We start from the raw sequence: 16,128 nt of genomic DNA, 5'->3' as shown, positions 1-16,128 counted from the left end.
CTTTCATTGGGTACCTTTGATTTCATTCGCCGTATGCGTCTCATCAATTCACCTCATGTGTTTGATTACGGTTTTGTGTTGGCGCGGGGAATCAAAATATAAAGTTGATTATTCCGTTTGTACGGAATCCTTTGGAACGGGGGGAGCTTCAATTTCTCGGACGTGTTTCTTTACTCCTGGAAAGAAAATGCCACTAATAATATCAGGTGGAGGTGAAATATAATCCCTTCAAATTAGGCAGGTATGATTGAGAATAGAGCAATGCGCTGGATTAGTGGTCAGGTATTTTCAAACCATTGCGCCTATACGTAATTGAAGCCGTAGTGTGTAAACTCACGTACTCATGGTGTCGGCCTCCAATCTTGTATGTGTCATTCTTTTCTTATTCAATATCGTATATACTATTAGCACAGTAACACATGCACAAAGTGCGACCTCTGGGACCATTAAGGTTAAGCCCACCTGACCCCATTCAGGGGGGATGGTTGGGCTTTTCAAACCATTTTTTATTTTCTACAGAGCTGTACCCAATTCAGCCGAACAAATAAAATAACAATTCTCATATTTCTGTTGCAATCATTTCCAGTGCATGGCTATATTTAAAAAGTAACCGAATCGCATTAAGTCAACGTCGAAGTCGGACAAAAAAATCATTCCACACTATGATTATGCTGATCGAAGTATGCTTCAAAATAGTGCATAATGATTTCACAGAAGTCAAAATCTCATATATTTTTTCAAAGTGCTTGAAAAGTACCCCCTTGTCATTGACTATAATATCAATGTGGCTGATAAATCTCTACATGGCATTATAACACAAGTAGCTTGCCACTATAGCTTCGTGTGAAATTCCATTTTCTATACAAATGATGTGCAAGACACCTCAATATTCTGTTGTTTTTCTTGCGTGTCAAGTATTATTCCAAGGCAAGAGGAGCCGCCACTTACATCGATAAGACTAACTCTATTTTCATTTGGGTACCTTATAGAAGCCACCTTATCTAAGCGCTATATAAGGGAATGTCTTAAGTCTCTAGGGACACTCCAAGTTGGTCCCCTCCACTACAACATTCTCAATCAAAGACCAGAGTCATAATTGATCTGCATCTTACTTTCCCGCGTTATTAGAAAAGCGCGCGAAAATGGCGACGATAGCGATCTTGGAAGCTCTACTGTTTCGTAGCGGAGCTCTTATGGTAAGGAGTTGATATCTCCAGATCATCAATGGTGACTCTATACCGCGAAAGGGTAATCATTACAAGAAGGAAAAGAGCAATATGGGCTTTGCTTGACTGAGGAGAAGACAAACAGTGAGATAGTGATGATCTGTGACTATTGAGGTGCTATCGATGTCTTGGGTTGATTGTCGATAGGAACGAGGGATGCAAAGTCGCCGGTCACTCACTTATAGCTGGCTCTATAGCAATCTTTAAGATGGGTAGTATTAAAAGAATAGGTAAACTAGTCAAGATGACAACGCACTGTGGGTATCAATGAATTCGCTATGTGTGTTTCTCACATGAAGATTGGTATCACTCACATTGGCACTCTGCCTCCTCTATAGAGCACATAGAGCGACCTTGTACATTCCAAGTCATTTCGGGCAGGCAAAATACTGGTCAGGTGGGAAATGTTTCATGTTGTTTCATTTCCACATAAACTTAAGACTTATAAAGTATAATAGCTGAAAAGGTTCAAGTATGCTCACAGCATATTGAAGACAGCGCAGTCTCTTACATTAAGATCTGATGTATATCATTTCATTGTTTTCTTAAAATTCATTGAAATTCTCTTTTGAACAATAGCATACACTTTCTGTGTATATTATCATATTGTTTTATAATGTAATAACTGATTTGATTACATAAGGAATTACTACTTCGACAGTATGAACCTTTCAATGCTATATCCTTCTACTGATTAGTGAAACTAGAATAAAATGTAGTTTCTTGACAAATCTAACCAGTCAATGTCAGCTCTCACCTTGTAGTGACGAGATTGCGCGAGGATTCTTGACATTCCAAACCTGACATTAGATCCGTTTGTTTCGGTTTGATCACACACTTCAATGATCAATCCGCGCACCGGCATTTTTTGATAAGGAACCATATGTGGCATTTTGACACACGTGGCGTACCATACGACACCGCCCAAACTTATCTTCTCAAGATAGTGTGTCCAACCTCCTTGTTGTTTTAACCGTATTAACTCTTACCGCGTTTTTTTTTCTTACATAAAAAAAAAACGCGTGTGGTGGGACTCTTTTCCGCTGGTCTAAAATTAGCGGAAACAACCGTCAAAGACTTGACACTGTGGAGAATACACAATAATTACTACACATCGTGGGAAATGTAGTTGCCTTTTAGCACTCCAAGTGACAAGATTCCTGTAGAAATGTGTCGGTAATTTCTGCAGCATTTCTTGGGGTGTGTTCACGGTGTGAAGAACATCTGTGAGTAATGTGTTAAGATATTGTGCACTTCCATGACAATTTAACACATTTTATATTTATGGCACTCCACGGAAATACACTTCATCTTGTTTGGATTTCTGGGGAAAAAAATTCAATCGGGGGTTCATCGCCCGCGTTTCCCTCGTAATTAAGATAGACGTAGCCGGGACTACCTAACATATGCCTCTCGCTTAACCAGAACAAATGTGTGAAGCGTTCTTTCACAAATTATACGCTCCAGAAATCGCGGTCCGGAGACGCGGGGACAAGAGCAAAAACAGGGTTATAGTTGTACTATCCCCCCCCCCCCCTTTCCATTCGCTCGGCGGCCCGAAAGGATGTTTGAGCTCGTAGTGCGCTAAGATATAAGAAAGGCAGTGAGTTGTGTGGAGAAATTTGCCGGGGCTTTTCAGGAGAGATTTTACGGTCGAGTTGGCGGACACATGTCGACTTGGCAGGCCGCCTTTTGCTGCTTCTAGGCCCCCCTTATGTCCGGATGATGTGATGGTGAATGCCATGACCTCGGTCTTTTGGGGTTTTTGTTTACTTAGCACAAAAATATAATTCTGATTTGAAATTATTTTAGGACCATTTTGTTTTCTTCTTCAGAACATTGTTGAAAACAACATTGTTGAAAGCATTCAGTTAAACATGAAGTTATGTTGCCATGTCGATAATCGTGAAGCTTGTGTCATATTAACATTATACATCGTGTCATTCATTCGTGTTTGAATTGAGAATACACGCCGGGTAAAAACCACATAATCTTTAGAATGTTTCATCACATAACTGCCACCCGAACAATAGCCACATTTTAGTTCTACATCATGATTCGTTTAGTCATTGAACAAATGCACTGTTCGTTTCACAGTGGCATATACAACAAAAGACTGTACGAGATCAAAGTGCAATTCAAAAATGGTTGACTCATATTTTACAGACAAAAAGATACCGTGAACCGAAAGATTAGATTTGCGTTTTCGCACTGACCAAATGCCTTCTTTTTTAAACCAAGGGGTTAATAAAAATATGATCTGGACCCAAAGTGAAATGTACATCAGAGTTACGTTGATCATTTTACTTCTTGATGAACATTTCATAAAAAGTGGATTATGCAAATATATAACTGTAAATGAACGCTTTCACTTTCAACCACGGCACATTGGTACAAAACAAATCCGCTTTGTTTGTGTTTACATAAAAATCTCGCCTTCCCAAATATCAGGCAACATACTATTTTGTCCCTTTCACTTAAAAAAATTGAAAAAATTACCTCATCCATGGCAGTTTTTGTCATTATAATTAAGTATAGTACAGGCTTCAACTCCATATTATGTTCTTATATTGGTTGGTTAGGATACATTAATTACTCAAAATGACGTTACCATGGAGCCCGATGTAACAAACTTTTAAAGACGTGTAGCTATTTCCTTCTGTCAAACATTGGATGTTAACATCCCTTAAAAAGGACAATTCTCTGAACATGTACCATGTCTGAAAGTGTAAGAAGGACAAACTGGTTTATTTATTTACACGCTAGAGCTTAGATGCTTGTGACCATGGGATGTTAGATCACTCACTGTCAACCAGCCAACTCCGTCTAGGGTAGAGAGCCAATCCTTTCCTTCCGCCTTGTATGTAAGACCGTCTCTCTCTCTCGGCAACCACGGGGGAAATGCGAGCCTTTCTCCCGTGCGCCATGAGCCGCGCTACGCCGCCTCACGTGAACACGGGAGGAAGTACATCGGGCGGGCAACCAGCACAAGTCTCTCCTCGTGATGGGCGTCAAGGCACATCCTTCGTATAAACCGTTAAGTGAAACCTCGGCTTAAAGCACACATTTCATGACAGGCGTCAGTTCCTATGTTGTTAGAATAGACACTCGTGTTTGAACGGCAATCTCAACCTATAGCAAATCCTATGATACTGTTTTGTTGAAAATATCAATTCTATCTAAGACAGTCCTCACTAACAATAATGACAATAGACCATTCGAGAAGATGTCCAATCTCAAAAGGTTTGCCTCTCCTCAAATTGTCAATATTTTTTTTTTTTTTTTTTACCAAAAGTAGTCGGGTCTCTTTTTAAAATAAAAGAATCACCATTCATGATTGCGACGCTATACGACCAGGGTACTAGACAAATATAAGTAGTTGTTTGATTGAAGACTACATAATAGCACACCAAAAATATGAATTTTTCTAGCCATGGGCAAATTCACAATGTTACCAACCAAAGCTCGGCACATTTTTAGCAAAATTTGCATTTTCCCCCTTCCAAAAGAAAAGTTATTGAAATTGATCACTGCATTGGCGCGATATCGTTGCTCATTAGTCATCTGACTCACTGGCCCTAGCCTGGGCGATTTGTTCAGTCAATGACATGCACAGGACAGAGCGAGCTTTAGTGTGGAAGTCCAGGCTATCCAAGGGGTCCCCATTTTTCTAAACGTGTGTGACACAACAGTGTGCCGTTTTGTACTATGATATCAATCCAACAATCCATTTGTCATGACTCCTGTCACATTCCTGTAAGACTTTTCCAGTAGCATCTACTGTCGATAATAATTCAGACACCAGCATAGTGTGTTTTTTCCTCGAGTCACATTATTGTGCTGTTCAGTGTAAAAAGCGCCCTCACTTGACTTCCTTTACAAAACCATTAAAGATATCTCAGCAACGTAAGATACTCGTCTTCTCTTTCTGTTTTTGGTTGGGGTTTTTGTGGCGCTTTTTGCTCATCTGCAGTTCCATCTGGATATAGGTCAGTAGGCCAATAAACTTTAGCGCTTAGAGTGCCACTGTACTTAAACATCAATGGGGGTAGACCCACTCTATCCCATCAGCTATATTCCCCCGTCCGGACACCGGTGTTTTAAACCCCCAGAATTGCTATACTTATAATGATGGAGAAAATTCTCGCTGGAAAACTCAGTAATAATAAACACACTTAATATTAACTGTTTGTTTAGCAGTCGGAGATGTGTTACAAATTTGCAGGCAGAGAAAAGTCCACATTGATGAATACGATATCAGTACAAATAAGGCCATAGCGGTGGAAGAAGAATAGTTTTTGTCTGTGCATTGTGGGCGTTATTGTACGCTATGTATTGTCACTCTCTCCAATCACTGTTCGCTCAAGACATGCGGTGCCCCATCCTAGTGTTCCGAGCACGTTTTATACGTATGTATACAAATACATAATTATTATAATCTAGTTGATAATGAGGAATGAATGGAGCCTGGTACACAAACAGGGGTCCATACACTTTATCAAGACACTGTTTTTGTCACAGGGATAGAATAATATCCACGTCGTAGTTTAAGTGGAAGAAACTTTGTTTGTATTAAATGTATGTTCACGAGATTGTAGCTGGGAAAGGGGGATGCTATGTTTGGGTACAGCTCGTGTATCGTTTCGAATTTAATTAATGCCAATATAACACATTTCTATTTAATTGCGAGAAACAGGAATTAAATTTACATGGTCTCGTCCTTCCTCTTTTTATCGTATTTTATTAAACCATTCCTTTCAGTGATGGGTCTACATTGTGTGTGGAGAGTGGTACCTTTTAAGTGTTAATATAATTGGAATTTTGGCTCATGTTTGCCAATGAAATGACCGACTACTATTCTATGCTAGGTAGAAGGTGAAAGTGCATGGGCGATGTATTTAAATAAGGAGCTACGTTCACCCATATACACGACATACAACACAAACCATGCCATAATCAAACGGTTGTTATGCGTTTGCTTTTTGCTCTTTTTGCTCTTTTTGAGTTGTGGATCAATACCACTACGTGTATATGTCATACTGTCTTTGAATCAATATAATGTACAACAATAGTTATGTTGGAAAGCTGTTGCCTAAGAGCCATTTTTTTTAACACAAGGTTGACTAGGTTTCCAAAACATTAACCGGTTGCTAGGCCGGAAGAACTTAAAAACAATCAACAAAATAAGTTAAAGTTGATTGTAGCCCTAAAAGGTAACACTTTGTGCCCGTTTATTTGATTTGAATAGGTAACTGGAAAGTTCGCAACAGTATTATCACACATGATCTGTAGTAGAGTTTCAGGTGAAATTCATATCCTTCAGGCAACTGGTTCTGTTTTTAATTGATCAAAAGTTATGAAAACCTGTATTTTCAACTTAACAAATCATTTATCTTCTTGTGACTTTACTTTAAACCAACCATTAGTCTCCGAGTTACAATCTGTTGTTTTATTGTACGTTGATTGTGTTCCCCAGTTCCCCATGATGCTGGCTAGAAAGCTTCATGTTAACATTCAACCTCGTTCAGTACGCTATCATTACTTATTCACCTGAGATCGATCAGAACACTAACATTGTTGGCAAGCATGGGTCAAATATACAACCTCGTTCCAAGAATGATGTCATGCTGTCATTTAAGACGATCGCTGACCAAAAATAGATCCATTCTCTCGTCTGAAACCTCCATTACCTGAACATAAAACCTGCTCATTTCGTCCCACGCATCAAACACGCACCTCATTCTCAAGGAGAGACCTCTCGCTCGATTTATGTTCAGCAGTTAAACCATCTTGACCTACTATTACGTGGTATCAACCTATGGCCACTTGAGTCATGGTTTACTTTCTTAATTTGCAAATGAGGAGGTTCAGGATTGTGGCTGATTAATTTAAGCTACGGTGCAACCTCCCAACACCAACTGCTGTGTGTTTACTATCCTCATTTTGGGAAGGCGCAAAAGATAAGCCTACATTCAATTATTCAATCCATGTAGTTGATGTCATACAGAAAACGATTCGTTGTTGATATCTAATGACGTCATCATGTTTCACATTTCGGTCGTACTGGAAGAATATGTCCTACCAAATCAAATTTACATTTGTTTTTCCTTAAAACTAAATGTCCTTTCGAATAAACACAAATTTGTAGCCAAAATGGGGTCAATGCTATACCCCAATGTAGGTCTATTTAGTTTAACTGTATAGGACATGGTTTTAATAATACGGGGCTTCCCCCGAATGACGCCCCCCCCCCCCCTCCCCACCCAAACCCAAATTGGAATACCGGGCGCGAGCAACTTATTGGACTGGAGGAACCACCCACACATCAAATTTCATTCTAAATTATTGAGCGCCTGTGAAAAAGATATCAGGGTAATTTTGCTATCATTAATTACGTTAATATGAGCTTGGCGTACAAGCAAATAAATGGCAATATCGCTAGCTAGGTGTTAAGTGCAGTCACCCCCGGAGTTTTCCCCCTCCGACGGGTACCAACCCAAATACTAAGGTAAGCATCATGTATATTTGACGGTAGTGGGTACCAGGAGTATTGCTCGAGTCTACACGCCCCAGGCGTTGGATGATGTCACTGGAGGTTTAAGAAGTCTCCATTGCTCTACATCACTAGACTCGCGTCCCATTCGTTTGTTCAGTTATTGAGAAATCCCCAAACACTATAAGGGCACCGATAGAAACTCACTCTACACCAGGCAACTAAAGGGTGGAGGAAGGGTCGGGGACTAGACTTGCATGAGAAACAGTGGTTTAAAAACCAGGTCGGCTGATGTGGCATTAAGGGTTCGGCAGTGCATTGGTTCATGTATTGGCAGTCTTGGCCCCGTCCATTAGTTGGGTCCTTTGTAGCGTGGAGACGCCGCCGTCATGACATGACGTTGTACTTTTCCTACAAGGCGTTGAACCTCTTGCCTCACCACTAGTCAAGCTCTTTGCTTACTTCCCCTATCCTCCGTGTTGTAATATATCGACAGTTTTTGAGCTGGGCGAGGACTAGCCACCATAATATTGAATACATTTCCATGGCATTGTGATGATTACAAAGCCCCATATTAAGGAGTCTTGGGGTGACTGTTTGCCGTGTGGTATCGGGTAGCTAGTGCCTGGATAGACTTACGAGGGGGTAGTTGGAGCTACCGCGAGTCGTACTGCGTAATCCCTCATCGAAAACAAGCTAGGAAATAACACTGACTGCCGCGAACACACTGAGACCGGGGCTGCTCATATATCATTGCCTTGCTATTGATACCTACTGCACCAACACACACACGCACACCGCAACTGTGGCAAAATCCCCTTCTTTTTGCTCATGTTGCTGCCTGGACAGACGGCAGTACCACCCGCCGGAGGGCTGGTCTATGTTCCCTCCTAACAAATCGCCAACCAACTATCCTTTCCGCCAGTCCCATACCTACGGTAACGCTGGTATCATCAGCCTGGCACATGCACCAGAAATGTCGTCAATGAACATGCAATTGAACATGACATGTGTGAATGTTAACCTCGATCTCACTAGTTGAATATAACATTGTGTATCACATCGCATTGAAACTATCAGATGTCGAGAATTCACAGACATTGGTGCGATCATGTCAGTTTACGACTGCAGAGAAACAGACATCCATTAAAATACTGCAAATAACAAAAGTAGCACTTCAACATTTCTTGCCACACCCAATAATTGGGCCGCAACGGGTCAACTTCCCTGAGTGAACTTGTAACTCCAAAAACTAACTTAATCTGGCACAGGCAACATTGCGAGCATTGTTTCTTTTCTGATTTCCCCGTTTTGCTCTTTTCAATTGTGGCTTTAAAAAAAGTGTTAAGCTGTCCCATTATTAGACGTCAAATTAAGCATTGACGATTTCATTGGGAGATCGTAAACTAGATTTCATTTTAACCCGTTAAGTGGGATTAACTTTGATACGAGTCCATTCACAACTGGGTATTCTTAATTCAATTCCAAACTCAATACCACTCACATTACGTGGCCCAAGCTTTACCATACCTGTAAATTGGTGATACTATGGTTATAACAACCATAAAGAAAACCGCAATTTTTTTCTTTCTTCTCTGTACCCTCTTAAAAGCAACACAACTGGGAAGGGGGGGGGGGGGGGGTGAGATGGTAAATGCCGAGGGGGTCAACATAGCGCTGTGTCCTTTTCAGGGCGGTCGCTAACCTCTACGGCTTGAAGCTTACCCAAACAATATGGGCCTTCTCGCGGTATGGCTCGGGTCAACGCCGAAGTATATTATTGCCAGTACGAATTAAGAATCAACCAACCCCCATGGCCTAGATTCTACCATCGTTCCACAAACACACAAGTTCATGCCCCTTGTCTGTGACGCTTTTAATGAAGAAGGCAAGAAAAAACGCACTGAGGGTTCAACCTGGTCAGTCCCATCCACAGACCCCATCGCTGTTCACTCACTAGTAATTATTTTATAGATATGCCAGAAAAATTCCGCACGCCCTATTTCATATTGCCTGATTTCCAAGGCGCTGGTTCCCTCAACCTGTCTCTGTTCTACCCGTCGCCATTTCTATCTTATTTTAGTTAAATTTACGCTTTATTGGCGGTAATTTTTCATCGGTAGCCCCTGGGGTTTCTCACCATTAGTTGTTGTGATGTTTGATCACCTATGAAGCGTATGCAATCACTGCATTGGTACTCCACAACGCACTGTCGGCAGCACTTGCTTCCCATCCTCAGCGGTGTCCATAGGGAATCCCACAGTATTTATATAATTTTCCTTCCGATTTTCCACCATTTAGGTTGAGCTTGTGTGAAATAATTACGACTTGCGCCTCTAAAACTGCTGCCAATTTGAGCATATTGGTTAGGAGAGCGTAACGGCGGGGCATGTTATTCATGGTCCATCGGAGGGGAAAGGGGGGCCGTGTTTTTTTGTATGTAACCCTTCATTGGTTGTTGGTGATTCAATCAAAGTGTATAGCTAAAACCAGGGGAACATGCTAAAAGACAATTACCACTTAACAATTGAGCACGCGACATCTCTCAGTATTAGTGTATCTTAATAGCAACACCATTTACTCCGAATTATGTTATATAAATTGCCCCAAACTGTCACCCTCTTTAGTCCCGCGTCGGGCAATTCAATTTACAAGGGGCTCGATTTTTTTTTTCGATTTTTTTTTTTTTCATTTATATCACAAGCGGTGCGTCATTTTGTTGCGTACATTTGTAGCTTGCTGCGTGTTTTTTTTCAATGTATAATGTTTATAACGTGGGGTTCTCAGTGAGAGGTTTATAAGCCCGGAAATTAATCAGTGTGTCTGACATAATCCAACGTAAAGTAGGAGTGTAATAAAAACCTGGCGAGATCAGCTGCCGTGATGAGCGTCGTAATGACACCCCAGGCAATGTGCTCAGTGTTGGTCTTTATACCTTCCTCGTTGTCTCTTTTAATGTTGGCTCTTTAAAGAGAACAGACCCACAAAGTGGGCACTGCATAGGGGCCTATAGCTCGTGGCTGTATACAGATGTGCTATTTTAGTTTTAGCATTCAGAGATGTTTACATCATCGAGTAATTCAAGTTAAACTATCTATACTTTTGGTAGTCACTTTTGTGAACTTCTCGCAACTTGAAAACCAAACGCCTGCAAAATTTGTGGAAGTTTATTTATATTATTTCCTCCAAATCACATGCACAGGGTCGAACCCTATTGGTTGAAATTGTCAATGTTTTTGTTGGTTTTTATATTTTGTAAAGCTACAGCATCAGTGTGTGCTCCAAATTCCTGGGACCGAATTTAGATTTTTTTTTTTCTGTGGGTTATGAAATGTTGGTATCGGTGTATGAGCCAGCCTCCTGTGACCGAGGTTGTACTTTTTGTTTGAAATGTTCAAAGTTTTTGTGGAATATATATTATGAAGTAAGTCCGAGGTTGTACGTTTACCCCGTTACATAGCAGCCTTATTCTCAGTATTATTAGTAGTTCCTGGTCGATGGTTTTGTGCACTAATCTGTTACTCTTCGTCATAACACGCTTGTAGATCCAACTCATACATGACACCAAGTTAGAATCAATTCAATACGGATGCTTTCTTGAGATATTACTAGGAGCTGTGCGTTTCATTGCTAGGTGACCAACCAATAATTGGAACCACTAAGTGCATTGCCACTCCAAGCCCCCTCCCCCCCCCCCCACCAACCACCAAATATAACCCCAGTCAATGGAGTCAGCTATTTCATGAACTACAACCACACAAGATGTCTACATGTACATATAATCCTCATTTCCAGGTCCCGTATATTCCACCATCGAACGTGCCACCGTCAAAATTCAGTCACTCAAACATCTTTTAAGATTTACTGCAAACAGGGCCCTATTACCCGTAATATCATCAAACGCCATAGCCACGTTGCATTGACTCACACGGAGTGGGAAGTTGTGGCAACTCGCTAGGGACATCCTTCGTCTATTCCAAAAGCATGCTTGAACAAACCTAAATCGCTGCGGCACAGTAAATTTGTAGGCGCATCGATTTGTCCGCAGTCTGTGTAGATTATTGCTACGGCGTCTTTTTCTTTGCACCAACTCGCTCCGTGAGACAACTCGTCGCAGACTCACCCCCTTAGTCCTACCGAGTCGATCCTACAAGTTTGCTTTCCGTATCAAATTTGCCGTAATTAATAAAGAGCGCAAGAGGGTGACGGGACACTACAAGCACGATAGGAGCGTACATGACGCTCTTGTCAGAGCTTCCTTCCCCCTAGAACCGGTCAAATTGATTGCGTGTCTGTTCTACCACACATTGCTTCATCTCATGCATCTTTTTTTCTTTTTTCAGTCTTCTTCCTTCTGCATGAGGTCATTGAGATAATTTTGTTTTCTTATTTAATTTCCTGACACCTCTTTATGAGAGAGAAAAGAGCCCGTGTTTATTATGAGGCTCGTTTATTTTAGGTGAATACTCGTTTTGTTTGATTTTATTTTCTTTAATTCGCAGTCGAAGTGTGAATCATGACAATTCTAAACGCCGCTTCAACGAACACATTATGATTGAGTTTTCAAAATATAAATAACAATTTACGAGATTTTGAATGACAAATTAATAGCTTTCATCATGCATACACACACGACAGACTGTGATAATTGAGTGGGATATCTGTCGTGGGAGCTTTCAGTGTTTTTACTACGGAGATTAACAGGAAGTGATTTTGTATCTCTTTTTTTCGGGTCAAATTGTTAGACGCGCAGATAATAGCCTATTGTTTTTTAATGTAGTGCTGTGATAATAGAATTATCACAGCATTTCATACATAATGAAATATACAAATATAAATACATTTTTAAGCAGACATTATACAGGTCTATATCTTGAGAATAGTGAATAAATAGAGTTTATTAAGACATACTACGAGCCGCTATCGTGAACAAGCAATGTAATTGGTTCTGACATGGTATCCGGGCATCCAATGCAACCTATTTTGTAGTTCTGACACGTTCTGCCAGCACTGAATTTCCTATATATACGACAGACATACATTAATAATTATCAACCTCGATAGATCGCTCCTTCCTAACTAGCACATTGACATTTACAAACACCCTGGGAATGAGGCAGTTGCGGCCCTTTTCTGTTGTCTTGTTGTTAGGGGTGAATGCTGTTCGGGTGTTTGTTTCGTCATTACGTTGTTGGGTCATCAAACATATATGGGCTAATAATATCCAGTGCCTTTCTAACTGTAAATCCAAAATGTCGGCAAGGTTCTTTGAAGCCTGGAGATTGTTAAGTATCCATAGTGGATGTCAGGGGCATTCTATGAAAGGAAGTTGAATAGCAGGCTGGGGTTTGGAGCACATGCCTCTATTGTTTGGCTCCTTCTGCCTCACTCCCTTCCACTAAACATCTTAAGGGAGGGAGTTTGAGTTCAACGTCTTGGTTGTGGAGTGGGGGTCAAACACGGCATTAGGCACGCTGGATTTCGTGTCCGTCCTAGGATTGGGAGAGGTCGGATTTCAGGCCTCGTCCCCACGGCGTATCGGCGCATGTTTGAATTGGGTTAAAGACTTGCGAGTCACCTGGCCTAGCGCTGTTGTTCGCCCGGGTTCAACGTCTTCACAGCCGGCTGTTTTCTTTCTAGTTCTCCCTCTCTCTCTCTCTCTCTCTCTCTCTCTCTCTTTTCGCGGCCAATCTTACCCAACTTTCTGCAAGCCTGCCAGGTATATTTAGGTTTGGAACAAGCAAGCCAATGGTTGGTTCTATAATGATCAGGATGTGATATAGACCAAAGTAGCTTGAGGTGAGTTAGGCTGGTTAGCTCTGATGCTACCGTACCATACTACCCTCATCGTTGTGTATGTGTGTATACACACATAGCAACGCTGCCACACCTGTACCCTTAAGGGATGGCTTAACCGAACAATCGCTAGCGATAAGTTCGCTCAGTGTTAGCAAATAAAGAAGCATAAAAAGGGATTCGGCGATCCACCGACAATATTCCCCTTTGCAGAATATAAATATAAAACCCTTTCACTTCTCAGCTTTGTTTTGCTGTGGGTCTCTTAATGTTTTATATTTTGCAGCAAGCCCCCAAGGAAGTGTCCCTGGTGCTTTCCGGCAAACTGATCACTCTCCATTCAATGGCGATCCCTAGCAATGACACATTTATAGAGGGGTAGTCATGGCGGCTCGTTGGCCCAATGCTATCACTTTATCATTAATAATAATCCTACACACCCCTAGCACTGAATGTAATAACTCAAGCATCGTCGACTGGAGGAGGGGACGGATCATAATGGCCTCTGGCTAGAATGATAAGGAAACCCCCTTGTATTCAAGCTTCGGTGTGGTGTGATCCTGACCAGCTTGGACTTACTGCGCAATGACTTGAAGGGAGAGAGAGGGGGTAAAAAAAAAAGCAGAAAAAAGAAAAACAATAACTTTTTTTGCGTCAGAAATATTGCGGCTGAGTTTATTAATAATCTAAGAAAGTGTTGGGTTAGGATTTGATGTGGAAGGCAATGCACAGCTGACATCACAAGGACGCTGTTCACGATGCTACATATCAGCTACAATGCCCACTGACACTAGTGTTAATTACGTTGCTGTCACTGAACAAATCCTGGCTTTTCGGGGACTGTGTTTTTTGTAAGTTCTTGTGATGGAGTTGTTGTAAATGATATCCGTTCTAGCAATGGAGATGGGTGATAATAGAGTAGTACATCCACAACGTAGGTCTACTTTCTCGCTCAAGATATTTGGTAAATATTATTTAGTGCAACGTTGCTTGTAGGTGCTAAGTTTTTGTAATGTTTGTTTTGTTGGAGTTTTGTTTTTTTAAGAGTTGAGATTTTAGTGTAGCGACTGCTAGCGATACTCTGTGGCTTGCAATGGGGTTTAATCTGCGTGTTTACGTTTTCGTACTGCAATCGCTTATTATGCGAGAAGTTTTGCAATATTTATGTCCGCACTAAATCATTTTCCAGTGCGTAAAGACCATTTAAACTGAACGTGTCAAACGGGTGGAATTGAACTACACGCCAATGTGTAAACTGAACTCACCTACATATTCTTATTTCCATTGACTCATTCTTCCCGACTCTGTTGCTCAATTGGGTTGTGCCCCCCCCCCCCCGTGCACTGCGCATCTTTCAATTGATCGCAGAATCGTAAGCACTTCTCAAGTCATTAACTAGAAAACTCGTGGCATCCAATGTTGCGACTGATATACCGTCTTCCATCAATCTCTATATATAACTACAAATACCTGACACTAAGTCTTGAAAGCAGATGCCCCGTATGGTTCTTAGGTGACCGTCGGGCCCTTTGCTTCATTCAATACTCCCCGACCTAACTCAAGCACTACTTCTTAAGAGAACGGCACGTTCTATTTTAGTCATTTTTCCCCTTTTTCGCTCAAAATGAAAGTGGGATTTTGTTCCATATTTTAGGGGGGGGGGGGGGGCTTCGATACAAATTCGGTTAATGACGTCATACCGTGGAGTAGTGTCAGTTTTCAGCAAGCGTGTCATTAATTATGAACGCGAGTGGCATTGAGAATATTCGGTAAAGAAACGACGTGAATGGTATAAACGAAGGCAAAATGTGGGTTATATAGATACAATATATGCCAAACAACTTAATCAAGTTGGACTGACTGAAATAATGTGTTAAAGTTAATCATGTAGTCTCATATGACAAATATCATGCCAGTCTTTCTTCCAATGATGTTACAACATTATTATCTATGATATTTACAAGTTGAATTAACCATTTTTAATGTTCAATTTCTGCAGCCGGTATTCGACAAAAGAACGAGAATGGTAAAGATGGTCTTGTATCGAATGTCACCTCACCGAACGATGTATTCTGCACCGTACCAGGCCGTCTCTCACTCCTATCATCAACCTCCAAATACAAGGTGACGGTAGCTGAGGTTCAGAGGCGATTGTCCCCTCCAGAATGCCTCAATGCTTCACTCCTCGGAGGTGTCCTCAGAAGGTAAGTTATTCTTCTTCTTCTTCTTCTTCTTCTTCTTGTTCTTCTTCTTACACTGAGCTATACGAAACTGTTGGATGTAAACTTAGTATTCTAAACAAAGAAACATTGCAACAGACTCTTTTACGTAATGGGATGCTTCACAAGGCTAGGGGCATAGAGAGTACTGGACGATACAAAACGTGTCTTTACACACATCAATGTTTTCAACACGTGTGATACTTATTATTATTTTACGATAAGAAAATATTTTTCTAAACTTTTAAAAGTTAAAACACCCAAGAAGTTTATTCCAAACATGTATTAAATTACAAGCATTCCCCACAAAGCCGCACGTGTGGGCCTCTCACTTTTAATTAACAACTTTCAATAACACCTCCTCAATATTTCAACCATTTTTGTTATCCCAAAC

General features: G+C 41.0%; 1 protein-coding gene across 3 annotated transcripts in view; it reads left to right on the top strand.

Annotated features, from left to right (window-relative positions):
• LOC139952227 (transcription factor AP-2-epsilon-like) overlaps positions 1-16,128 on the top strand; it is a 149,219-nt gene that overhangs the window by 93,722 nt on the left and 39,369 nt on the right. For all 3 annotated transcript variants that reach the window (XM_071951291.1, XM_071951288.1, XM_071951289.1), the window contains one exon: positions 15,515-15,719. In XM_071951291.1, coding sequence (XP_071807392.1) covers positions 15,515-15,719 — 205 coding nt within the window. The remainder of the gene's footprint in view (positions 1-15,514; positions 15,720-16,128) is intronic.

This window comes from Asterias amurensis, chromosome 20 (genome assembly GCF_032118995.1).
Source record: "Asterias amurensis chromosome 20, ASM3211899v1".
In the NCBI taxonomy this organism is placed as follows: Eukaryota; Metazoa; Echinodermata; class Asteroidea; order Forcipulatida; family Asteriidae; genus Asterias; species Asterias amurensis.
This window is presented reverse-complemented; position numbering and strand designations above follow the sequence as displayed.